This window comes from Ovis aries, chromosome 2 (assembly GCF_016772045.2).
Source record: "Ovis aries strain OAR_USU_Benz2616 breed Rambouillet chromosome 2, ARS-UI_Ramb_v3.0, whole genome shotgun sequence".
Taxonomy (NCBI): domain Eukaryota; kingdom Metazoa; phylum Chordata; class Mammalia; order Artiodactyla; family Bovidae; genus Ovis; species Ovis aries.
Genome location: NC_056055.1, coordinates 118,224,343 through 118,244,172, shown reverse-complemented (window position 1 = coordinate 118,244,172; position 19,830 = coordinate 118,224,343). Strand labels below are relative to the sequence as shown.

The 19,830-nt window shown below is 46.3% G+C and overlaps 1 protein-coding gene across 2 annotated transcripts in view; it reads right to left on the bottom strand.

Moving 5' to 3' along the window:
* Positions 1–17,353, bottom strand: part of ERCC3 (ERCC excision repair 3, TFIIH core complex helicase subunit) — a 31,187-nt gene extending 13,834 nt beyond the window's left edge. The window contains exons 1-10 of one of the 2 annotated variants that reach the window (XM_042243604.2): positions 17,249–17,353; positions 16,681–16,886; positions 15,809–16,045; positions 12,958–13,007; positions 12,402–12,537; positions 12,057–12,221; positions 11,439–11,643; positions 10,296–10,610; positions 4,784–4,968; positions 2,533–2,735 (exon numbers count right to left, since the gene is read on the bottom strand). In XM_042243604.2, coding sequence (XP_042099538.1) covers positions 2,533–2,735; positions 4,784–4,968; positions 10,296–10,610; positions 11,439–11,643; positions 12,057–12,221; positions 12,402–12,537; positions 12,958–13,007; positions 15,809–16,045; positions 16,681–16,886; positions 17,249–17,276 — 1,730 coding nt within the window. In that variant the 5' untranslated portion in view covers positions 17,277–17,353. Of the gene's footprint in view, positions 1–2,532; positions 2,736–4,783; positions 4,969–10,295; positions 10,611–11,438; positions 11,644–12,056; positions 12,222–12,401; positions 12,538–12,957; positions 13,008–15,808; positions 16,046–16,680; positions 16,887–17,030 lie in introns of both variants that reach the window. The other variant, XM_042243605.2, reaches the window with a different exon arrangement.
* Positions 17,354–19,830: the final 2,477 nt, after the last annotated feature.

The window sequence follows — 19,830 nt, the reverse complement described above, 5'->3', positions numbered from 1 at the left end:
AAGGCAGGATGGGGCAGGGAGGAATTGGAGAAGATGCCCAGAAGATCTAACACCTGGCCAGCAGGAATTCAAAAAGAGAGAAAAGGAAACTTCCCTGGCAGTTCAGTGGTTAAGACGCCAATGGAGTTGGGGAACTAAAATCCCACATGCCACACAGCACGGCCCTCTCACCCCTCAAAAAAAAGAAAGAAGAGAAAACAGAGAAGATGAGTAACAAAGAAAAAACAGAAAGAACTTCTCTGAATTGAAGGACATGAATTTTCAGATTGAAAAGTGTCTACTGCATGTATTGTAATGAAAGAAAAAAAGATCACACTAGTCACATTGTTTTGAAACTTCCAAAAATCAAAAAAAGATTCTAAAACCCTCCTGAGAGAAGGAAAACCCATGACCACCACAACAGATCACATATAGAGAGGAGTCAGAAAGGCATCAAGCAGGCTTGCAAGCAGCTGCATCGGAAGCTGAGAAAGCAGCCCTACCTCTGACATTCTGAGACCCCATCAAACTGCTCACCAAGTGTGAGAGTGAATACTGACATCTGCAAGCAAATTCTTATGAAATTTTCCTCTACATACCTTCTCTCAGAAAGCTACCAAAGGATACAGGCCATCAAAATGAGCGACCAAGAAAGGGGAGACTTGAGATGTGGCAACAGGGGTTTCAACACAGGGAAGAGGTACAAGGAATTCACAGGATGATATCAGAGGCATGCCCAAAGGTGACAGGCAGCATCTCGGGTCCTAGAGAGCAAGCAGACCAGAGCAAGACAGAAGATGAAGCACCTGAAGGGATCCGACCAGAGAAAGATCTGACCCTTCTGAGAGGGAATTTTATGAGGAGTCTGAAAAGGGATAACTAGGTAATTACACAGAAAACCAAGCAAAGTAATGACAAGGCAGCTATTAAATCTAGGGAAAAACAAAATGTTAAGAAAAAATGTAATCACAGTACACTGCCTGCCTTGGCTTGAACAATACTTACACAGTCAAAATAACGTAACATTGACACTAGCTAGAACATGGACGCAACCTAGATGTCCGTCGACAGATGAATGGATAAAGCTGTGGTACAGATACACGATGCAATATTACTCAGCCAGAAAAAGGATGCATTTGAGCCAGTTCTGATGAGGTGGATGAACCTAGAGTGAAGTGAGTCAGAAAGAGAGATAAATACCATATTCTAACACCCATACATGGAAGCTAGAAAAGCGGCACTGAAGAATTCATTTACAGGGCAGCAACGGAGAAACAGACATAGAGAACAGACTTATGGACATGGGGAGAGGGGAGGAGAGGGTGAGATGTATGGAAAGAGTAACACGGAAACTTACATTACCATATGTAAAACAGATAGCCAGTGGGGTGCTGTATGGCTCAGAAAGTCAAACAGGGGCTCTGTATCAATCTAGAGGGGAGGGATGGGGTGGGAGATGGGCGGGAGATTCAAAAGGGAGGGGATGTATATACACCCGTGGCTGATTCATGTTGAGGTTTGACAGAAAACAACAGAATTCTGTAAAGCAATTATCCTTAAATTAAAAAATTAATTAAAAAGTATAGAACTAATTTTAAAAAATGTAACATTGAAACTAACTTGGTCCCAAACATATTGTGGGGATGGAGTGGGAGGAGGGGATGGAATGACATAGGTGAGAGGGCTAAACCCACAACTCCCATGATAGGAAATTAATAGGCAATTTCTGTAATCAGTCATCAAGAAACTGCTATAAAAATTATTACTTAGAAACATGAAGGTAAACAGAGAAAAGAGCTGAAAGTATCCATCTTTGGGGAACAAGGAATTTTGACTAGGGAGACAGGTGCAAGGAATTGCTAGTTTTATAAGGTACAGTTTTAGAAATCTGAGAAACTCAATCTGTGTCCCAGCTTTCTCGTCTGTAACATGAGACTAATACAATCCTCTCTTGTGGCTGAGGTGATGATTAAATCACAGCTGGTGAAGAGCGGCTGTCTGTATCCATCCCTCCCCAGCAACATAAAAATTCAGGCCCGAGGACCCTGTCTTCTGCTACACTCACGCACAGGCCTCTTCCTCTTTACCTGGCAGGAAATTTTCAAATTTTCAGTAGTACCTGGGTGAGGCTGTAACGAGGACTCTGCCGGCTGTTTCCTAAGAAGCTCTTTCGAGATGCTGGGCCATACCTGGGATGCTGGTTCAGTCTGCCTTGCCTTCCTGGCCCCTAGTCCATATCGTCTGATCGCATCTCCAATCACAGTGCCACTCAACCTGAAACTCCAGATGCCAACTAGTGCCCACCTTCGGAGACCAGCTCCAAAGCAGCACTCGCTCTCTTGGCTCACAGTGACCAGGCCCCCTTTTCTATACACACCAACCTCTGACTCTGACCACTGCTCCTGGTCTCATGCGGTCCCTGGGAACATGAAACTAGGCCTTCAGATACTAACAAGTTCCTGAGAGCTTCGAGAAAAAACAGTCACCTTCTGCACTCTCACGTGGGGAAGATAAACGGGCTTTTGAGGCCAACTCTAACTCTTCAATTCTTACTTGTTCAGTCGAATGGCATATTCCTTCAGAGCAAACACGTTGTCAGCAAAGACAATAATCTTGTCATTCCTCCTTTCATGAAACTTGATCAGAAACTGGCAAGCTCGGAATTTGTTGGGATTCATGGTGTACAGCAAGATCCGCTTCTTGGTTTTGATTGCCACGTACTCCCGGTAAAACTCAGGAGACATTGGGCACCAGACCTGTGAAATGGTAAGAATTAGGGGTCAGTATGCAAGCTTACGTCCCACACAATTGAAAACTGGCAAATCAGCTTTAAAACAAACCAAGACTAAACCAATGGCACGTGAATTTCATCTCAAAACTACTGTAAACACACACATTACAAAACAAACCCTGAAACCCAATGCTGAACCAAGACCCTCTTACGTGTTAATAACAACGATTTTAAAATGTGTTCACAGCAGAGGTGGACGTGCTCTGTCCACCTTTGGACGGAGAACTGCACACAGGCTTGCCAGCTCTATGTGTGGGGTTAGCCTAGCAATGACATCCTGGTAACGATTCAAGGGAACTCTTGAGGGTGGGGGAAATCTAAAACTGGATTGGAGGACACAGCTGCACAACTCTTTACATTTACTAAAATCACAAAAATTATAAATCCACAGCATTTACTTACAATAGGTGAATGTTATGGAACATAAACTAGACCTTGATAAAGCTGTTAAAAAAGCAACTTAGCAACCCTAATGTCTGCCAACATCACTGCGTCACGGCCAACTCCTTTGCGACCTCATGGATTATAGCTATCAGGCTCCTCTGTCCATGGGATCCCCAGGCAAAGATGCTGGAGTGGGCCGCCATTTCCTCCTCCAGGGGATGTTCCCCACCCAGGGATTAAACCCACATCTCCTACACTGGCAGACAGATTCTTTACCACTGAGCCAACAGGGAAGTCCCTGTCAACATTTAGAAAAGACAATTTTTACTGCTGTGTAATATTCCATTAGCTATCAAATAGTGGTATATTTGCCCAGTGGAATACTACAAAGGAATTCAAAGTAATGAACTATAATAGCTATAAGAATTATCAAAAATAATGCATTATGCAAGGAATAAAAATACAAAGCAAAAATCAGAAACCATGCAAGAACATTTATATATATATATATATATATATATATATATATATCCTGATTCTTTTTGCATATACATAAAGATTTTAAAGGGGCTTCCCAAGTAGCACAGTGGTAAAGAATCTGCCTGCCAATGCAGGAGATGTGGGTTCGATCCCTGAATCGAGAAGATCCCCTGGAAAAGGAAACAGCAACCCACTCCAGTATTCTTGCCTGGAAAATCCCATGAACAGAGGAGCCTGGTGGGCTACAGTCCATGGGGTCAAAAAGAGTTAGATATGACTTAGCAACTAAACAAAGATTTTTAAAAAGCAAGGTTAAACAACAAATCTTTAGGGAACTGCAAATGTTTAGGAAGTAAAATAACAAAGAAAAGCAAGAAAATGACAAGCCTAAGCTCCAAGACAGGGGCAGAGGGAGAGGAGATACAACCACACAAGAACAGGCACCTCAAGACTGCAGCAGTGCTGGGCATAACCAGAGTGCTCTTTATGACGACATACCTGGAGGGTAAGGAAGCGTCTCGCTAGAGCAAGGTAACCTGCACAGCTCCCTCACACTCACCTTCACCCACGAGGCCCGTCTCTGCCCTTCAAGGACATAGCCCACCCTACTCTAGCCATTGACTGACGGTCATTTTAAAATGCCAGAAAGGCCTGCTGTAGCTGTTCCTTTGAACATGTATTTTTAACACATACCTGTGCAGGGATTCATCACAGAACAATCCTGGGAAAATGTGTTCTTAGAAATTGAATGTTGGTCACATGTGCCGTCTGTGGGCGTCACACCAACAGACTCTGGCATTGAGGGTGGCCGGTGGCTGTTCCCACAGAACCAAGAATCCCTCTGGGGTGAAGGCGGGCAGGAGCACCCTGAGGTGCTCACTCCCAGAAGGGAGGACGAGGAGCCCAGCCGGCCTGGATTAGCCTCCTGATTCGACCACTTCCCGTGTGCCCCTGGACAAGCGACTGTCTCACACATCTGAGATGGCAGGAAACTGCCCACCCCACAGGAGGGCGGAGGCTACCGCAAAGGCAGCAGAACTCTTGCTCGGGTCCTGCCCCGCACACCTGCCTGGGAGGAGCAGACCTGATCCAGTTCCCCTCCGCGGGCAGTGCCCCGCCCTCAGGGACCATCAGGAGGAGGCCAGCTACCTCGGCACACTGGACTTTGGCGATGTAGCCACTGTTCTGCAGCTCCATCCAGTTGGCTTCATAGAGCTTTGGCCCAATCAGAAAGTTTAAGTCGACGATTTTGTCATCTTCCCGGACGAGGGTTGCGGTCAAACCCAGCTTGCAGTGCGCCTGCACGATGGTGAGCACCCGTCGGAACATCTTGGCTGGGGAAACAATTGGCACATTCACACCATCACTTTTTAAATGCTCTAAGTACCGAAGACAGCTTTGACCTAAGACTGGTCCAGGACACCACATGGCTAAGCCCTGGGTCACAAGACCACAGAAACCTGGCTCTAGAATGACCAGGTGAGAAAGCTTCAACTCCACTTTCAGGCCTGCTCCAAAGGGTGAAAGGGAGAATAGGAGGCGATGACTCAGAGGAAGCCCCAGGCCAGGGAGCCCCGGCGCTCCCTGCACACAGCTAAGCTATCGGGAGGAGCATGAGCAGCAACTGGAAACAGGACGCAGGGCGTTAAACTGCCACTGAGCTCCGACTCACACAAGGAATTTGTTCACCCTGAAGCCTGCTGACCGGAATGAATGCTTCCAACACAGCCTCCAACTAAACTGCTACAAAGCAACTTCAAAGTCATTTATAGAAAATGTTTCTTTTTATCAATTTCCAAGCCATCAGACCAAATACCCACCTTCTCTGCAAGGCTCTTTTTCCCTTTAGTGTATACTTTTTGCTTCCCAGGGGGCACTAGTGGTAAAGAGCCTGCCTGCCAACGCAGCAGATCTAAGATTCCCAGATTCCAACCTTGGGTCGGGAAGATCCCCGAAGGAGGAAATGGCAACCCACTCCAATATGCTTGCTTGGAGAACTCCATGGATGGAGGAGCCTGGTGGGCTACAATGGGGTCACAGAGTCGGACATGACTAAATGACTTAGTACACTGCACACTGAACTTCTGAGAGTGGGTAAGTGAGCGTGTTTTTATAAATGTTAACACAGGGGCAGACTGTGCCACCACCACGATCAGGTTACAAGCCAATTCACGACCCCGAAAGCTCTCCTATACTCTGCCTCGTCACACCCCCCATCCCGCCCCAGCATCCACTGATCTGTTCTCTGTCACTATAGTTTCATATTTTCAAGAATGTCCTACTGAAGGCATCACACACTCTGCAGCCGCTTGGGACTGGATGACTTCACTCAGCAAGATGCCTCTGGGCTTCCTTTCCACGGCTGAGGAGTATCCTATCGAATGACGTGCCAGCTTGTCCATCCAGCCCCTCACTGACAGGCATTTCCATGGTTCATAGCTTCTGGAGATTACAACCAGGGCTGTTATAAACATGCACAAGTGTTTGTGTGAACCTAAGTTTTCATTTCTCCACAACGGATGCCCATGGTGGGACTGCTGGCTCATATGGTGATTTTCTAATAAACTGCCAAACTGCCCCAGAATGACTGTACATTTTGCAATTCCTCTGGCCATGCATGACAGTTCCAGCTGCTCTGCACTCTTGTCAGTATTTGGTACTTTATATATATATGAGGCAAATTTAGCCTTAGAATATGGAGTGAAGCAGGGCAAAGGCTAATAGAGTTTTGCCAAGAAAACACACTGGTCATAGCAAACACCCTCTTCCAACAACACAAGAGAAGACTCTACACATGGACATCACCAGATGGTCAACACCAAAATCATTGATTATATTCTTTGCAGCCAAAGATGGAGAAGCTCTATACAGTCAACAAAAACAAGACCAGGAGCTGACTGTGGCTCAGATCATGAACTCCTTATTGCCAAATTCAGATTTAAATTGAAAGTAGAAAAAACCACAGGACCATTCAGGTATGACCTAATCAAATCCCTTATGATTATACAGTGGAAGTGAGAAATAGATTTAAGGCCCTAGATCTGATAGATAGAGTGCCTGATGAACTATGGAATGAGGTTCGTGACATTGTGCAGGAGACAGGGATCAAGACCATCCCCATGGAAAAGAAATGCAAAAAAGCAAACTGGCTGTCTGGGGAGGCCTTACAAATAGCTGTGAAAGGAAGAGAAGCAAAAAGCAAAGGAGAAAAGGAAAGATATAAGCATCTGAATACAGAGTTCCAAAGAATAGCAAGAAGAGGTATGAAACCCTTCCTCAGCAAACAATGCAAAGAAATAGAGGAAAACAAAAGAATGGGAAAGACTAGAGATCTCTTCAAGAAAATTAGAGATACCAAGGGAACATTTCATGCAAAGATGGGCTCGATAAAGGACAGAAATGGTCTGGACCTAACAGAAGCAGAAGATATTAAGAAGAGGTGGCAAGAATACACAGAAGAACTGTACAAAAAAGATCTTCATGACTCAGATAATCATGATGGTGTGATCACTCACCTAGAGCAAGACATCCTGGAATGTGAAGTCAAGTGGGCCTTAGAAAGCATCACTACGGACAAAGCTAGTGGAGGTGATGGAATTCCAGTGGAGCTATTTCAAATCCTGAAAGATGATGCTGTGAAAGTGCTGCACTCAATATGCCAGCAAATTTGGAAAACTCAGCAGTAGCCACAGGAATGGAAAAGGTCAGTTTTCATTCCAATCCCAAAGAAAGGCAATGCCAAAGAATGCTCAAACTACTGCACAATTGCACTCATCTCACACACTAGTAAAGTAATGCTCAAAATTCTCCAAACCAGGCTTCAGCAATATGTGAACTGTGAACTTCCTGATGTTCAAGCTGGTTTTAGAAAAGGCAGCAGAACCAAACTGCCAACGTCCACTGGATCATGGAAAAAGCAAGAGAGTTCCAGAAAAACATCTATTTCTGCTTTATTGACTATGTCAAAGCCTTTGACTGCATGGATCACAATAAACTGTGGAAAAAGAGATGGGAATACCAGACCACTTGACCTGCCTCTTGAGAAACCTATATGCAGGTCAGTTAGAACTGGACATGCAACAACAGACTGGTTCCAAATAGGAAAAGGAGTATGTCAAGGCTGTATATTGTCACCCTGCTTATTTAACTTCTATGCAGAGTACATCATGAGAAACACTGGACTGGAAGAAACACAATCTGGAATCAAGATGCCAGGAGAAATATCAACAACCTCAGATATGCAGATGACACCACCCTTATGGCAGAAAGCGAAGAGGAACTAAAAAGCCTCTTGATGAAAGTGAAAGTGGAGAGTGAAAAAGTTGGCTTAAAGCTCAACATTCAGAAAACGAAGATCATGGCATCTGGTCCCATCACTTCATGGGAAATAGATGGGGAAACAGTGGAAACAGTGTCAGACTTTATTTTGGGGGGCTCCAAAATCACTGTAGATGGTGATTGCAGCCATGAAATTAAAAGATGCTTACTTCTTGGAAGAAAAGTTATGACCAACCTAGATAGCATATTCAAAAGCAGAGACATTACTTTGCCGACTAAGGTCCGTCTAGTCAAGGCTATGGTTTTTCCAGTGGTCATGTATGGATGTGAGAGTTGGACTGTGAAGAAAGCTGAGTGCCGAAGAATTGATGCTTTGGAACTGTGGTGTTTAAGAAGACTCTTGAGAGTCCCTTGGACTGCAAGGAGATCCAACCAGTCCATTCTGAAGGAGATCAGCCCTGGGATTTCTTTGGAAGGAATGATGCTAAAGCTGAAACTCCAATACTTTGGCCACATGATGTGAAGGGTTGACTCACTGGAAAAGACTCTGATGCTGCGAGGGATTGGGGGCAGGAGGAGAAGGGGACGACAGAGGAGGAGATGGCTGGATGGCATCACCAACTTGATGGACGTGAGTTTGAGTGAACTCTGGGAGTTGGTGATGGACAGGGAGGCCTGGCATGCTGTGATTCATGGGGTCGCAGAGTCGGACTCGACTGAGTGACTGAACTGAACTGAAAGCCTACTCCCAATTTTCTCTCTCCTTCTAGAGCCTTCTCCACCTAATATCCACTCCTCTCTTCTGACGGCTCAAGCCAAAATCTGATAGTCATCCTTGATTTCTCTTTCAGAGCCAGATCTAACCTGTGCGGTTCATCTTCAAAGCATAACCAGAATCAGCTTACCTTCATTCTCACTGGTTCCAAGCCTTGTGGTGGGATTCCACAAAGTAACAAATGTAGATGCTCTTTATCCTCACTTCCTGCACTCTCTTTCCAGCACAGCAGCTGGGGTGAAATTTTTAGAATGTTAAATGAGATCTTGTCACCCTTGGCTCAAATCTCTCAAAAGGCATCTCACCCAGAGTACAAGCTGAATGTCTACCTTCAGGCCCTACAGGAGTGGCCCCAATGCCTCTCTGAACTCAGCTTTGACTGCTCTCCCTCTCGACGCCCTCCCCAGCCACAGAACTACACTGCGGTCAGACCATGCAGGTACTACTTCCCCATCTCAGGACTGCTTCCTTCTGACCGAGAGACCCTCATCCCCACTTGGCTTGCTGTGAACATCTCCAGGCATCTTCAGACATCCAGAGGGGTTGGAGGAGTTCTCGTCACAGAGAAAACAAAAAGATGGAAAGGCCATCTTCACAATATTTTGAAAACACTATGTGAAAATGCCTCTGATTTCGCTTAATTCAGAGTCAGCTCTAATTTCTGGAGAAGGCAATGGCAACCCACTCCAGTACTCTTGCCTGGAAAATCCCATGGACGGAGGAGCCTGGTAGGCTGCAGGCCATGGGGTCGCACAGAGTCGGGCACGACTGCAGCGACTTAGTAGCAGCAGCAGCTCTAATTTCCACTTCTCAGCTGATCAGAACTGTTAATTTATCGAGAAAGGTTTGCCTGGTCTACTACTCAGTATTAAAGGGAACACATCATCAGCACGTGTCACAACGTGGATACATCATTATGTGAAGTGAAGGAAGTGAGATATAAAAAAATATATATTATATGATTCTGTTAATTTATTTCCAGAACAGGCATGTATTCAGAAACAGAAAACAATTTAGCGATTTCCTGGAGCTAAGGATGAAAACAGTGATGGTGATATGAGAAAGATGTTCTAAAACTGGGTCATGTTAATGGCTGCACAAACGCCTTACTAAATTCAAGATTACTAAAAATCTTGAATCATATACTTAAATGGGTGGATTTACGGGTCATAAATTACATCAATATGGCTGCCTGCAATACTTGGACAAGTACGGCTTCTATAATATAATAGGGATCAATACTTTAGTCTTCAAACAAAACAAACATTGTAAGAACTATTTTGTGTTCCTAGTATAGTTTTTCTGGGACTGTAAAAAAAAAAAAGGTGGGGGGGCGGTTAAGGATAAGTGGATAAGTTGAGGTGCAAAAACAGAGAAGGGAAAAAGTATCCCTTTCTAAATGACTACTCTGGGCCAGTCTAAGGAGACTGTCAGTGTGTACGCCCACCCACCACTAACCCCTACTCCGCACATGCTCATTACTTAACTGAAAGCTTCACCAAGCACGTCTCTCTAGCAAGATGGCTGTATTACACAGCAGCCCCTCTCTCAACCCAAGAACTGGAAATTACTCTGTCCATATGATGAGCAGGCTCTCAGCCTGCTTACCTGGTATGGTGTGTACTTCATCCAGGATCATGAGGCCCCATTCCTGAGTTTTGAGCCACTCCATCACCCGCTCAGCCTCCCAGGACCTTTTGGTGGTGTGGCCCAGCATCGAGTAGGTGCTGATGGCAATGGAGCAGCCTATGGGCTTGTCCTTGGCATCGGAGGTAAAGCGGCAGATCTGGCTGTCGTCGATGGTGGACCACATCTTGAACTGGGCTTTCCACTGCTCCACAGACACAGCTGAGTTGCCCAGCACCAGACAGCGCTTCCTGACGGTACACGCAGCTGTCACGCCAACCAGGGACTTCCCAGCACCTACAAGACACCAAGGGCAACCCCACCCAAGCTGGGCTGAAATGAGGGACAGGGACAGACAAAAAGGCTCATCGGCACTCCAATCTGGCCCAAATTATTCGTAATGATCCTCAAAGCTGACACTGTTGAGGCATTTTTTTCTGCTCCAAACCTGTTTCCTTCTTTACAGAAAAGGAGGTGTGCCTACTTCAACACAAATGTGAAAAGTAAGAGACAAGTGCCAGGCCCTGTTAAAGCGCCATATATGCACCTTGTTTAAATCGTAAAAAGCAACATCTGTCAAAACAAACAATGAGTAAGAGACACTTCTACTATTGCTGTTTTAAAGATGGGAAAACTAAATCTAAGGTGTAACTGGCCCGAGACCCTGGGACAGCAGTGCTGCTAGGGTATACTGTACCCAACACATGGACTCCCTTCGGAGGGACTGAGTAAAAGATGGCTACTATGGTCACACATAAACTGGGCTGAGCACTCAGCAACATGGTCGTGTGAACAGTGCTACTGGCAAAGACACAGGAAGGTGAAACTCCAGGGGCTTCTGAGTTTACCACCGTCCACCATTAATGAAGATCAAGATTAAAAATCAAGCTGTTCCTTTAAAAAGCAATTCTTCCTTAACCAGGGATGTGCTTCAAAGTAACCCATGCAGCTTAAAAAGAAAGAAGGTGCAGGCCCCTTCCTGAGACAGTTCACCTTCTAGAGTCTGGGGCAAGGCTCCAGCTGAGTGTACTACGATTTCCGGCCAAGAACCTAGGCTAGGCCCGACATGACTCAGGACAGATGCAGAGACAGCAGCCCACCCATCTCCTTCACTCAGTCACTCACCACAAGGAAGGACAATGACCCCGGAGCGCGCGCGCCCATTCCCAAACATCTTCCGCAAACTCTTCTCCTGGTAAGGTCTAAGGACAGCTGTGGGCTTCAGGTCAATGTTGATATCAGGGTTGACAGAATCATTCCGAAAGTCGTATTCTGCCAACAGAGGGTACTCCAGGTGGATGCAACGTTTCTGGAGTTCTTCAATCATTTCCTGGAAAGTGAGCATGAAGGTTTCATAATCTTGTTAACTCCAAAGCGTGCTCAGAAGCAACACATATCCTAAGACACCTAACAATAAAAATCAAGTTTACCTAGACTTTTGCAATTTCAGATCTTGCTTGATAACAACTGGGTTTAAAGCATAGAAAAGGACCCCAAACTAAGGCAATGAACAAAATTAAATCCAATCAGCTACCAAAACACCCCAGAGACACCATTTCTCACTGATCCACCAGCAGGAAGAATGGGCACTCAGATACAACTCCATCAGGAAGAATGATGAAACAGCACACTGGAGACAGATAGGGGTTCCTTCTTCTCACACAAAGTATGGACAGTCCAGGCAGGGCCAGACCAGCTTCTGATATCAGCTTAGAGAAGCAACCAGGAGTTATGTTCACTAACCTGCTTGACTTCAAAAGATACTGTCTGTGTCTCTTCTTCCTCCTCCTCATCCTTGTCCATTTGCTCATAAAAATCAAACAGGTCTGTGGGGATGTCAGATTTACCCTGTGGATCTGTCACTCGGGAAGTGGAGGGCCCACCGCTACCTTCAGCGCTCTTAGCAATCTGGAAGAGAAAGGCAGGATGTGGACTTGCACAGAACATTTAACCCTACTGCTACCAAGCACAGTCAAAGCTGCAAGAAAGCGGCAGGACTACTAGGCTATAAATGCTGGACTAAAAGCACCTGAGGGCTACAATCCTGAATGTGTCCAACCCCTGAGGGTGACCCAGGAGCCCACATACAGCAGATTTGCTTGTGAAAGTCTCGGTGATGAGCTCGGTGGCCTCCCCCTCAGAGTTCCTCAGGCGGCACTCCCGGATCACGGCATCCTGGAGAAGATGCTGGATGACGTCAGGATGAGAGCTTTCAACGAAGTACCTGTAAAAGGGGAGGAAGCAGAAGCCTGCTGGCCGGGACAGGATTTGCGGAAGGGTCCACTTAGCATTCTTCGGATGGTCTGGGGACGGCGGCCTCTGGCCCCTCTGCACAGTCACCCTGCCCCATCCCTTTGCCGAAGCTGAGTGATGAGCTACTGGTCATGAGAGCGCACAGAAGGGCTGCGGGCAAAGCCCCACTTTGAAGACACATTAGCAGGGATCGGAGCCCCAGCTCCACTGCCAGGGGAATACAGTGGTCAGGGAGTGAACAGTTCTGGCCACACAGCTTCCCTCATTCCCTTTAGCCCCTTACTCTGGGGAGCAGTTGTTAGTGCAGAGCACAGCCCACAAACGTTAGCTTCCTGCCACTGACAGGCAGAGGGTGGAAACGCCTTGGTGGGCCTGTCACAGAGTCCCTTACCTGTTGTGCTTCAGGACCAGCTTGACTTTCCCATAGCTGACAGTACACAACTGCAGGGAGGGACAACACCAGACAGGTAAAATCAGCCACATGCAGCTCACTCAGAACAAGTCATTACCGGACGCATTTTACTACCTTTCAACTAAGTGAAGGGTTCATTTTACTTTAGGAACATCCAATGTGCAATCCTAAAGGGGTAGATCTGTCTAAATAGAGCTTTTTCTATTAGCTTCCACTTTTTTTTAGCTTTACCTGTTTTTATTTTTAACTTATTTTTAATTAAAAAACAACTGCTTTACAATATTGTGTTGGTTTTTGCCATACAACAAAAAGAATCAGCCATAGGCATACATATTGAAAAGCAGAGACATTACTTTGCCAGCAAAGGTCCATCTAGTCAAGGCTATGGTTTTTCCAGTGGTCATGTATGGATGCGAGAGTGGGACTGTGAAGAAAGCTGAGCGCCGAAGGATCGATGCTTTTGAACTGTGGTGTTGGAGAAGACTCTCGAGAGTCCCTTGGACTGCAAGGAGATCCAACCAGTCCATTCTAAAGGAGATCAGCCCTGCGATTTCTTTGGAAGGAATGATGCTAAAGCTGAAACTCCAGTACTTTGGCCACCTCATGCAAATAGTTGACTCACTGGAAAAGACTCTGATGCTGGGAGAGATTGGGGGCAGGAGGAGAAGGGGACGACGGAGGATGAGATGACTGGATGGCATCACCGACTCGATAGATGTGAGTTTGGGTGAACTCCGAGAGTTGGTGATGGACAGGGAGGCCTGGCGTGCTGCAATTCATGGGGTCACAAAGAGTCGGACATGACTGAGCGACTGAACTGAACTGAACTGAATACATATGTTTAAATATTTCTACTAATAAGGATGACTAGAAATTAATGAACTAAGTATCTAACTCAAGCTACAGGTTAAAAAACAGCACTACCCACAAAAACCCGAAAGAAACAGAAGGACAAAAATTAAAGATAAAAGTGTAAAAATGATTTTGAAGAAAACAAACTAACAGTAAAACTACTTCAAGTAAAATAAATCCAATAGAAATAATTTTTTTTCATTGAAAATAGCAGGAATTCCCTGGTGGTCCAGTGGTTAGAACTGGAGGCTCTCACTGCAGAGGGCCCACGGTTAAAGTCCTGGTCAGGGAACTAAGATCCCACATGCCCATGATGCAGGGGTGGGGTGGGGAAGTGAAAACAGCTTAAACCAGTAGTTGACATAGTCGAGAAAAGTTAAGAATAAAATACAGAGCCACTACAGAAAGTGGTGAGTGGAGACAGACTGTTTACTGCACACCTTTTGGTGCCCTTGTCTGCATGCTGAGTCCATTTCAGTCACATCTGACTCTCTGTGTAGCTTCTACTTTTTGAGAGCAAAACCTCCCTCTTGTCTGGCTAACTCTGATGCACATCCCTTAACCTATAAAATGCTGCTCAAAATCTTTCCGTTATTTTCCCTTTGTCTTTATTCTTCACTTCGAGAGACCCCCATCCTAATCCAGAGATTCATCCCATTGTACCAGCGCTACCCCCAACACAAAGCAGAATATGTGTTGAGTAAGTGGGTGCTGCAAAAATTAAACACAGAGCCTCCAGCCTCCTCGCCAACATTCCCATTTCTTCAACTAGATGTAAGACTCTTAATGGTGGAAAATCCTCCCAAGTTCCCAACAATCTTTAGGACGGAATGAGCAGAGAGAATGTGGTGGCCATGAAATCTGCAACTCCACTGCTGCCCTCTAGATCCACCCCTGCATAAGCAACACCCACATTCCTGCAGGCAGCTCCCAGCCAAGACTGAGAAGAGCCAGGGAACTGAAACAGGCTCATTTTACAAGATGCAAGTCTTTCTCCCAAGGTACCCTTGCACATCACAAGAGAAGAACTCTCTTCGGGGCTCCCACCAGCTTCTCTGAGATTGGCCTCATGTCTGTGCTGGATGCCGGTGGCACTCATCTTCTGCCACTCCAGATCTGGGGTCTGAATCCAACTGCCTACTGATCAGCAGAAGACAATGAAAGCTACTGTCCATCTCTTCTGAACGGTATTCACCATCTCTCAGAACCCAAGCATGTTCAAGTGCTCGTCACAGAGAACTCTTTCCTCTTCCATGCGTGAAGTCCTTTCTGACTTTGCCTAATGGAAGTTGTTAGTGGTCTCCTGTCTCTCAGACCTAAGTGAAGTTTACCATCTGTGCTAGTCTGCTCATGTTACCATACAGTACACCCTGGGCCGAGTTGTTTAACAAACAGAAATTTTTTTCTAGAAGTCCAGGATCATGAAGCCAGGAACTTCTTTTCCAGTGAAGGTTCTCTTCCTGGTTTGCAGAGGGCTACCTTTTCAGTCTGTGGTCATACTACCTCATCTTTGCACAAATGCGGAGAAAGCATACAAGTCCTCCGGTATCCTTTCCTATAAGGACACTAATCCTATTGGCCCTGCCCTTTTAACCACATTTAACTTTAATTATCTCCTTACTCCAGACGCAATCATATTACAGGTTAGGTCCTCGAGACATGAATTCTGGAGGAGGCACAATTCAGTCCCTAACAGCCCACACTTTGGGCTGTATTCTCAAATAAGCCGGGCCAGAACGGGCCTGAAGACCCACTTTGTTAGTACCCACTGGCCAAGAGCAGCTCATGGGAAGTGTAGCTTCAGCAAAACACAATGCTGGATCCAGAGGAGCAGCAGCCAGGGTGACTGGCTATTCTGCTCCCCACAATGGATCTGAATGGCATTTTCTTGACTGCCACAGGCTAACGATGTACAGCACTTGTCCCTACCATTCCTACATTAAGGAGGGCAAAAGAGCCAGCCTTAGCCCCCACTTGCCTTAATAAACTGAATGATTCCATCTGGGACTCCTGTCTTGCTGAGCTTCCTGAGATACTCCGTGATGTCACTGGTTTGCAGCCCGACGCTGACAGCTGCATACAGGGAGTAGGCAGTTAGTTTGTACTCATGTACGTGGGTTGGTCGGCACACCGGTTCTGCAATAGCCACCAGGAAGTCTTGAGCATATTTGTAAACCGGAGAGAAGGCTTCTAAAAAGATGTGGCCATCAGGAGCCTGAGAAACACCAAACGGACACAACAGTCAAGGAAATTAATGAGACGATTCGACTCTTTCCCACACCATTATCTAGAAAGGATAAGCTGCCCAGAAAACCAACACCAGGGATACTTTTGTAAGCACATCTTCAGTCAACTGTAGGGCCTGCTACTACTTTAATCAGATACAAGGAGTAGAGAGAACAGAAGACAAAGCTTCCAGAGTGGGTAGCTGCCTCCTCCCACTAGTCTTCACAGGAGAAGCCACCTACATTACTGGATATCTTTCTGGCTAGATGACCAATGAATGGAGAACATTAACTACTTCAAGCTGAGGTAAAAAGCTGCCTAGCAAATGTCTCATTAATTTTTTCAAAGAGGAATTAAAACGTTACACAATAAATGCCGCTACTCCATGGATGAAAGTAATTTCCGATCACGCGGCAGAACTGGAGAGAGAATGAGAGTAAAGCAGGGGTTAGTGAGGAAGGAAGCCCAAGGCCAGCCGGCACACGAGCAGACACGCTCATTCCTATCTCGGCTGTTTCAGTCCGCGCCTGTGAAAGCTCGCTCTCAGTGGGCTCCGAAGCGCACAATCCTGCTTTTCTGTTTGGGCCCCACCAACTCTTGGCCCCTGGCTGTGGGCGTGCTTACCACCCAGAGGGGTCTGGAGGTGTGGTCGTCCTTCAGCGGCATCTGCAGCCTGTAGTCCTTAGCTCCATACTCATCCACTTTGGTGCCGGACTCATCCACCTGCTTTCCGGCCGCGGAGGGAACAGCTTCCTGGGTGTCGTTCCCAGGGGCGTCGTCTTCATCGTCTTCCTCATCCTCGTAGTGCCGTTTCTTGGACTTCTTCTTCTCTGCAGATATTAACAAGGACACACAAAGTGAGCCCTGCAGGGGCCTCGGGCTCCCCTTGCACTGACTAGTCGCAGGTCGGGGGAACCTAGCTGCAACTAGACTTCCTCGGCGCCAACCACCCCTAGCCCGGAGCCACTGTGCACCTCGGGAGTCCTCTGCCTCACGCTGCCCACCTAGACCGGCTGCAGGGCTCTCCGGAGGTCGGGGTCGACCCCAGCCCAGCGGCCAGTCCTGATAGCATGCGCCGGCCGCGAGCGACTCTGGGGTCGACCGCCTCTGAGAAGGCCTAAGCAGCAACCACACAAGATGAGGGCGCCGGCGGGTGCAAGCAACCGCGAAACACGCCCGCGCCACGTCTCACCGCGGTCGGCGCGGTCTCTCTTGCCCATGACTGCGCCTGCTGCAGCCTACCACGGCCCCTAGCCTACCGCGGCGGCGGCTCTCGTAAGGACTTCCTGTTCACACCGGAAGCTCTTCCGAGCACCGCCCAGGAAGTCCCGCCGCCGGCTGTCCGGTCGCTGTGTGGGTAGCTGACCCTGGCCGCTGTGCAATCTGCTGGCTCTTTCCCGGTGCAGGCGCTTTCTCGACACTTTTTCTCCTAGTCAAACATGTTTTGAGTACTTGTTATGACCAGGCACTGTTGTTTCAGCCCGTGGGTCAGGACAGTGAACTGAGAAAAGGTCTTGGCCTTCTGTAACAGAAAAATGTGGGCAGTAAACAAATGTGTTGAGCGCTCTAAGGAGAAATAAACGAGAATGACAGTTTGTGCTATTCTGAATGGATGGTGCAAGAATCTCTCTCTGAAGCGGTGCTAACTGAGTGAATGATCATGCAAGTGGACAATGTCCTATGTAAATACCAGAAAGGAACAGTGTGGACCTAGGGGCCCACGCAGGTTTGGCATTTAAGAGGAGAACCATGGTTGGGAGGGGTGGGGGGCAGGAGACAGTATAGTGCGTGAAGAGAACTGATTCTCCCAATGGGGCCCCCTGGCTTATCGACATCATATGGGAGCTAGTTAAAATCAGTTATAAAGACACAAACACAAAATAGCTGAATCATAAAATTCTGCAGGCCAGGGCAACAATCTTGCCCTCTAGATGTGATGTTCAACTTTGAGATCACCTAATATAGAGCCTCGTAGGTCATTGCAAAAACTTTGGATTTTATTATAGGGAGCTACTGGGGAATTTTTGAGCAGAGAAATGACAGTCTGATTTAGTATTAAAGGGTCACTCTGCACTAGCTGTATTGTTGAAGATGGATTTTACAAAGTCAAGGGCAGCTACTGCAATGCTCCAGTTGAGAAGTCACTGGCTTTATAAGGGTGATAAGGGTAAAAGTTATGAACAGTGATTCCATTCTGAATATATGTTAAAGACAGCACAGGATTTGCTGACTAGCTCTGGAAGGTGAGAGGAGTAAAGGAAAACTGCAAGGTTTTTGACCTGAGCAACTGTAAAAATGATATACCTCAGGGAAGGTACAGATTAAAAAAAAAAATAAGGGTGACTGAGCAGCACCCAGCCTGGTACCAGCCTGCTGCGGTCCAGCGCTGGGCACCCCTACCAGTGGGGGACCATGGTCTCTATTGAGAAAGCTCTGTGGAGGTATGCTGCTGCAAAGGTGGGTAGTGTACTACTTCATCCTGTACTACACCGTCGGCCACGATCCACACCATCCTTCCAGAAACTATGGGTCCCTGCCGGGCTGCACCTTTCCCCAGACCTTGGAAAAACCTAAAGGAACCAATCTGTGGGATCAGCCCCCAGACCTCTCAGCACTGTCCTCTCCCAAAGGCTCCCAAGCTGCTTCCTCCCATCTCAAAAGGTACAGATTTGAAGAGTGGTTCTGGACATATTGAATGTGAGTGGCTATACTAGCCTGCTTGAGGGCCATAATAAGACACCACAGACTATATGACTTGAACAGTGAAACTTATTTTGTCACAATTCTGGAGGCTGGAAGTCCAAGGTTAAGATCCTGCTCTTTCCTGGCTTGAAGATGGCCACCTTCTTGCTATCCTCACATGGGGACTGAGGGAAGGGAAAACTCTGGTGTCTTTTCTTCACATAAGGGCACCAGTTTTATCAGATTAGGGCCTCAACCATATGACCTCGTTTAGCTTTTATCACCTCCTCATAGGCTCTGTCTTCAAATACAGTCACGTTGGGAATTAAAGCTTCAATGTACAAATTCGGGGGATCATGCAATTAATAGAAGCAGCCTATTACATAAATAAAGGAAATGTCAAGCTGACAGTTGGGTGGAAGTCTGAAGTTCAGGGACCTAGAAATGTTTGAGAACTGCCATCATATATCTATGATATTGAAGCTATAGAACTGATTAAAGTCACCCAGGGAACAAATGTAGGTAAAGAAAACGTCTGGGAACATTTTACAGGGAAGAGGCTGGAAAATGGTAAATTCTTCCAAACCAGATGAATGAAGAACAGCCAGTGAGATAGGAAAATCAGGAATCCTGGAAATCCTTTTATTCATCTCATTTCAGGGTCAAGGAAGTGATCTGCTGTGTTAGTTGCTGCTGATCAGCTGAGCAAATTGAAGACAGACTCAGCCACAAAATCTGCAATGAAGATGATCAGTTCTCAGATAAATGACCTTCAGTAAATTGAAGCTTTGTTGTTCCCTGCTCTAAATGAAGTTCACTTTTTAAGAAATGGAGGAAACACCACTAAAACTTTCTTGGCAGGTTTACATTTTCCCTCCAATTAATCATTTCCATGGGAAAACTACAGTGAAGGCAATTTAAATCATACCTAACACAACCCTAGCTATCTATATTTTGGCTTTTTTTTTCCTCCAGGCTTTTTTCCTGAGTAGGTGTTTTTTTAACACCAAGATGTTGCCTGGACATAGAATTTTTTGAAGTTTTTTTTTTTTTTAATCTTCTTAACATAAGCTTTGTTTCAGTTCAGTCACT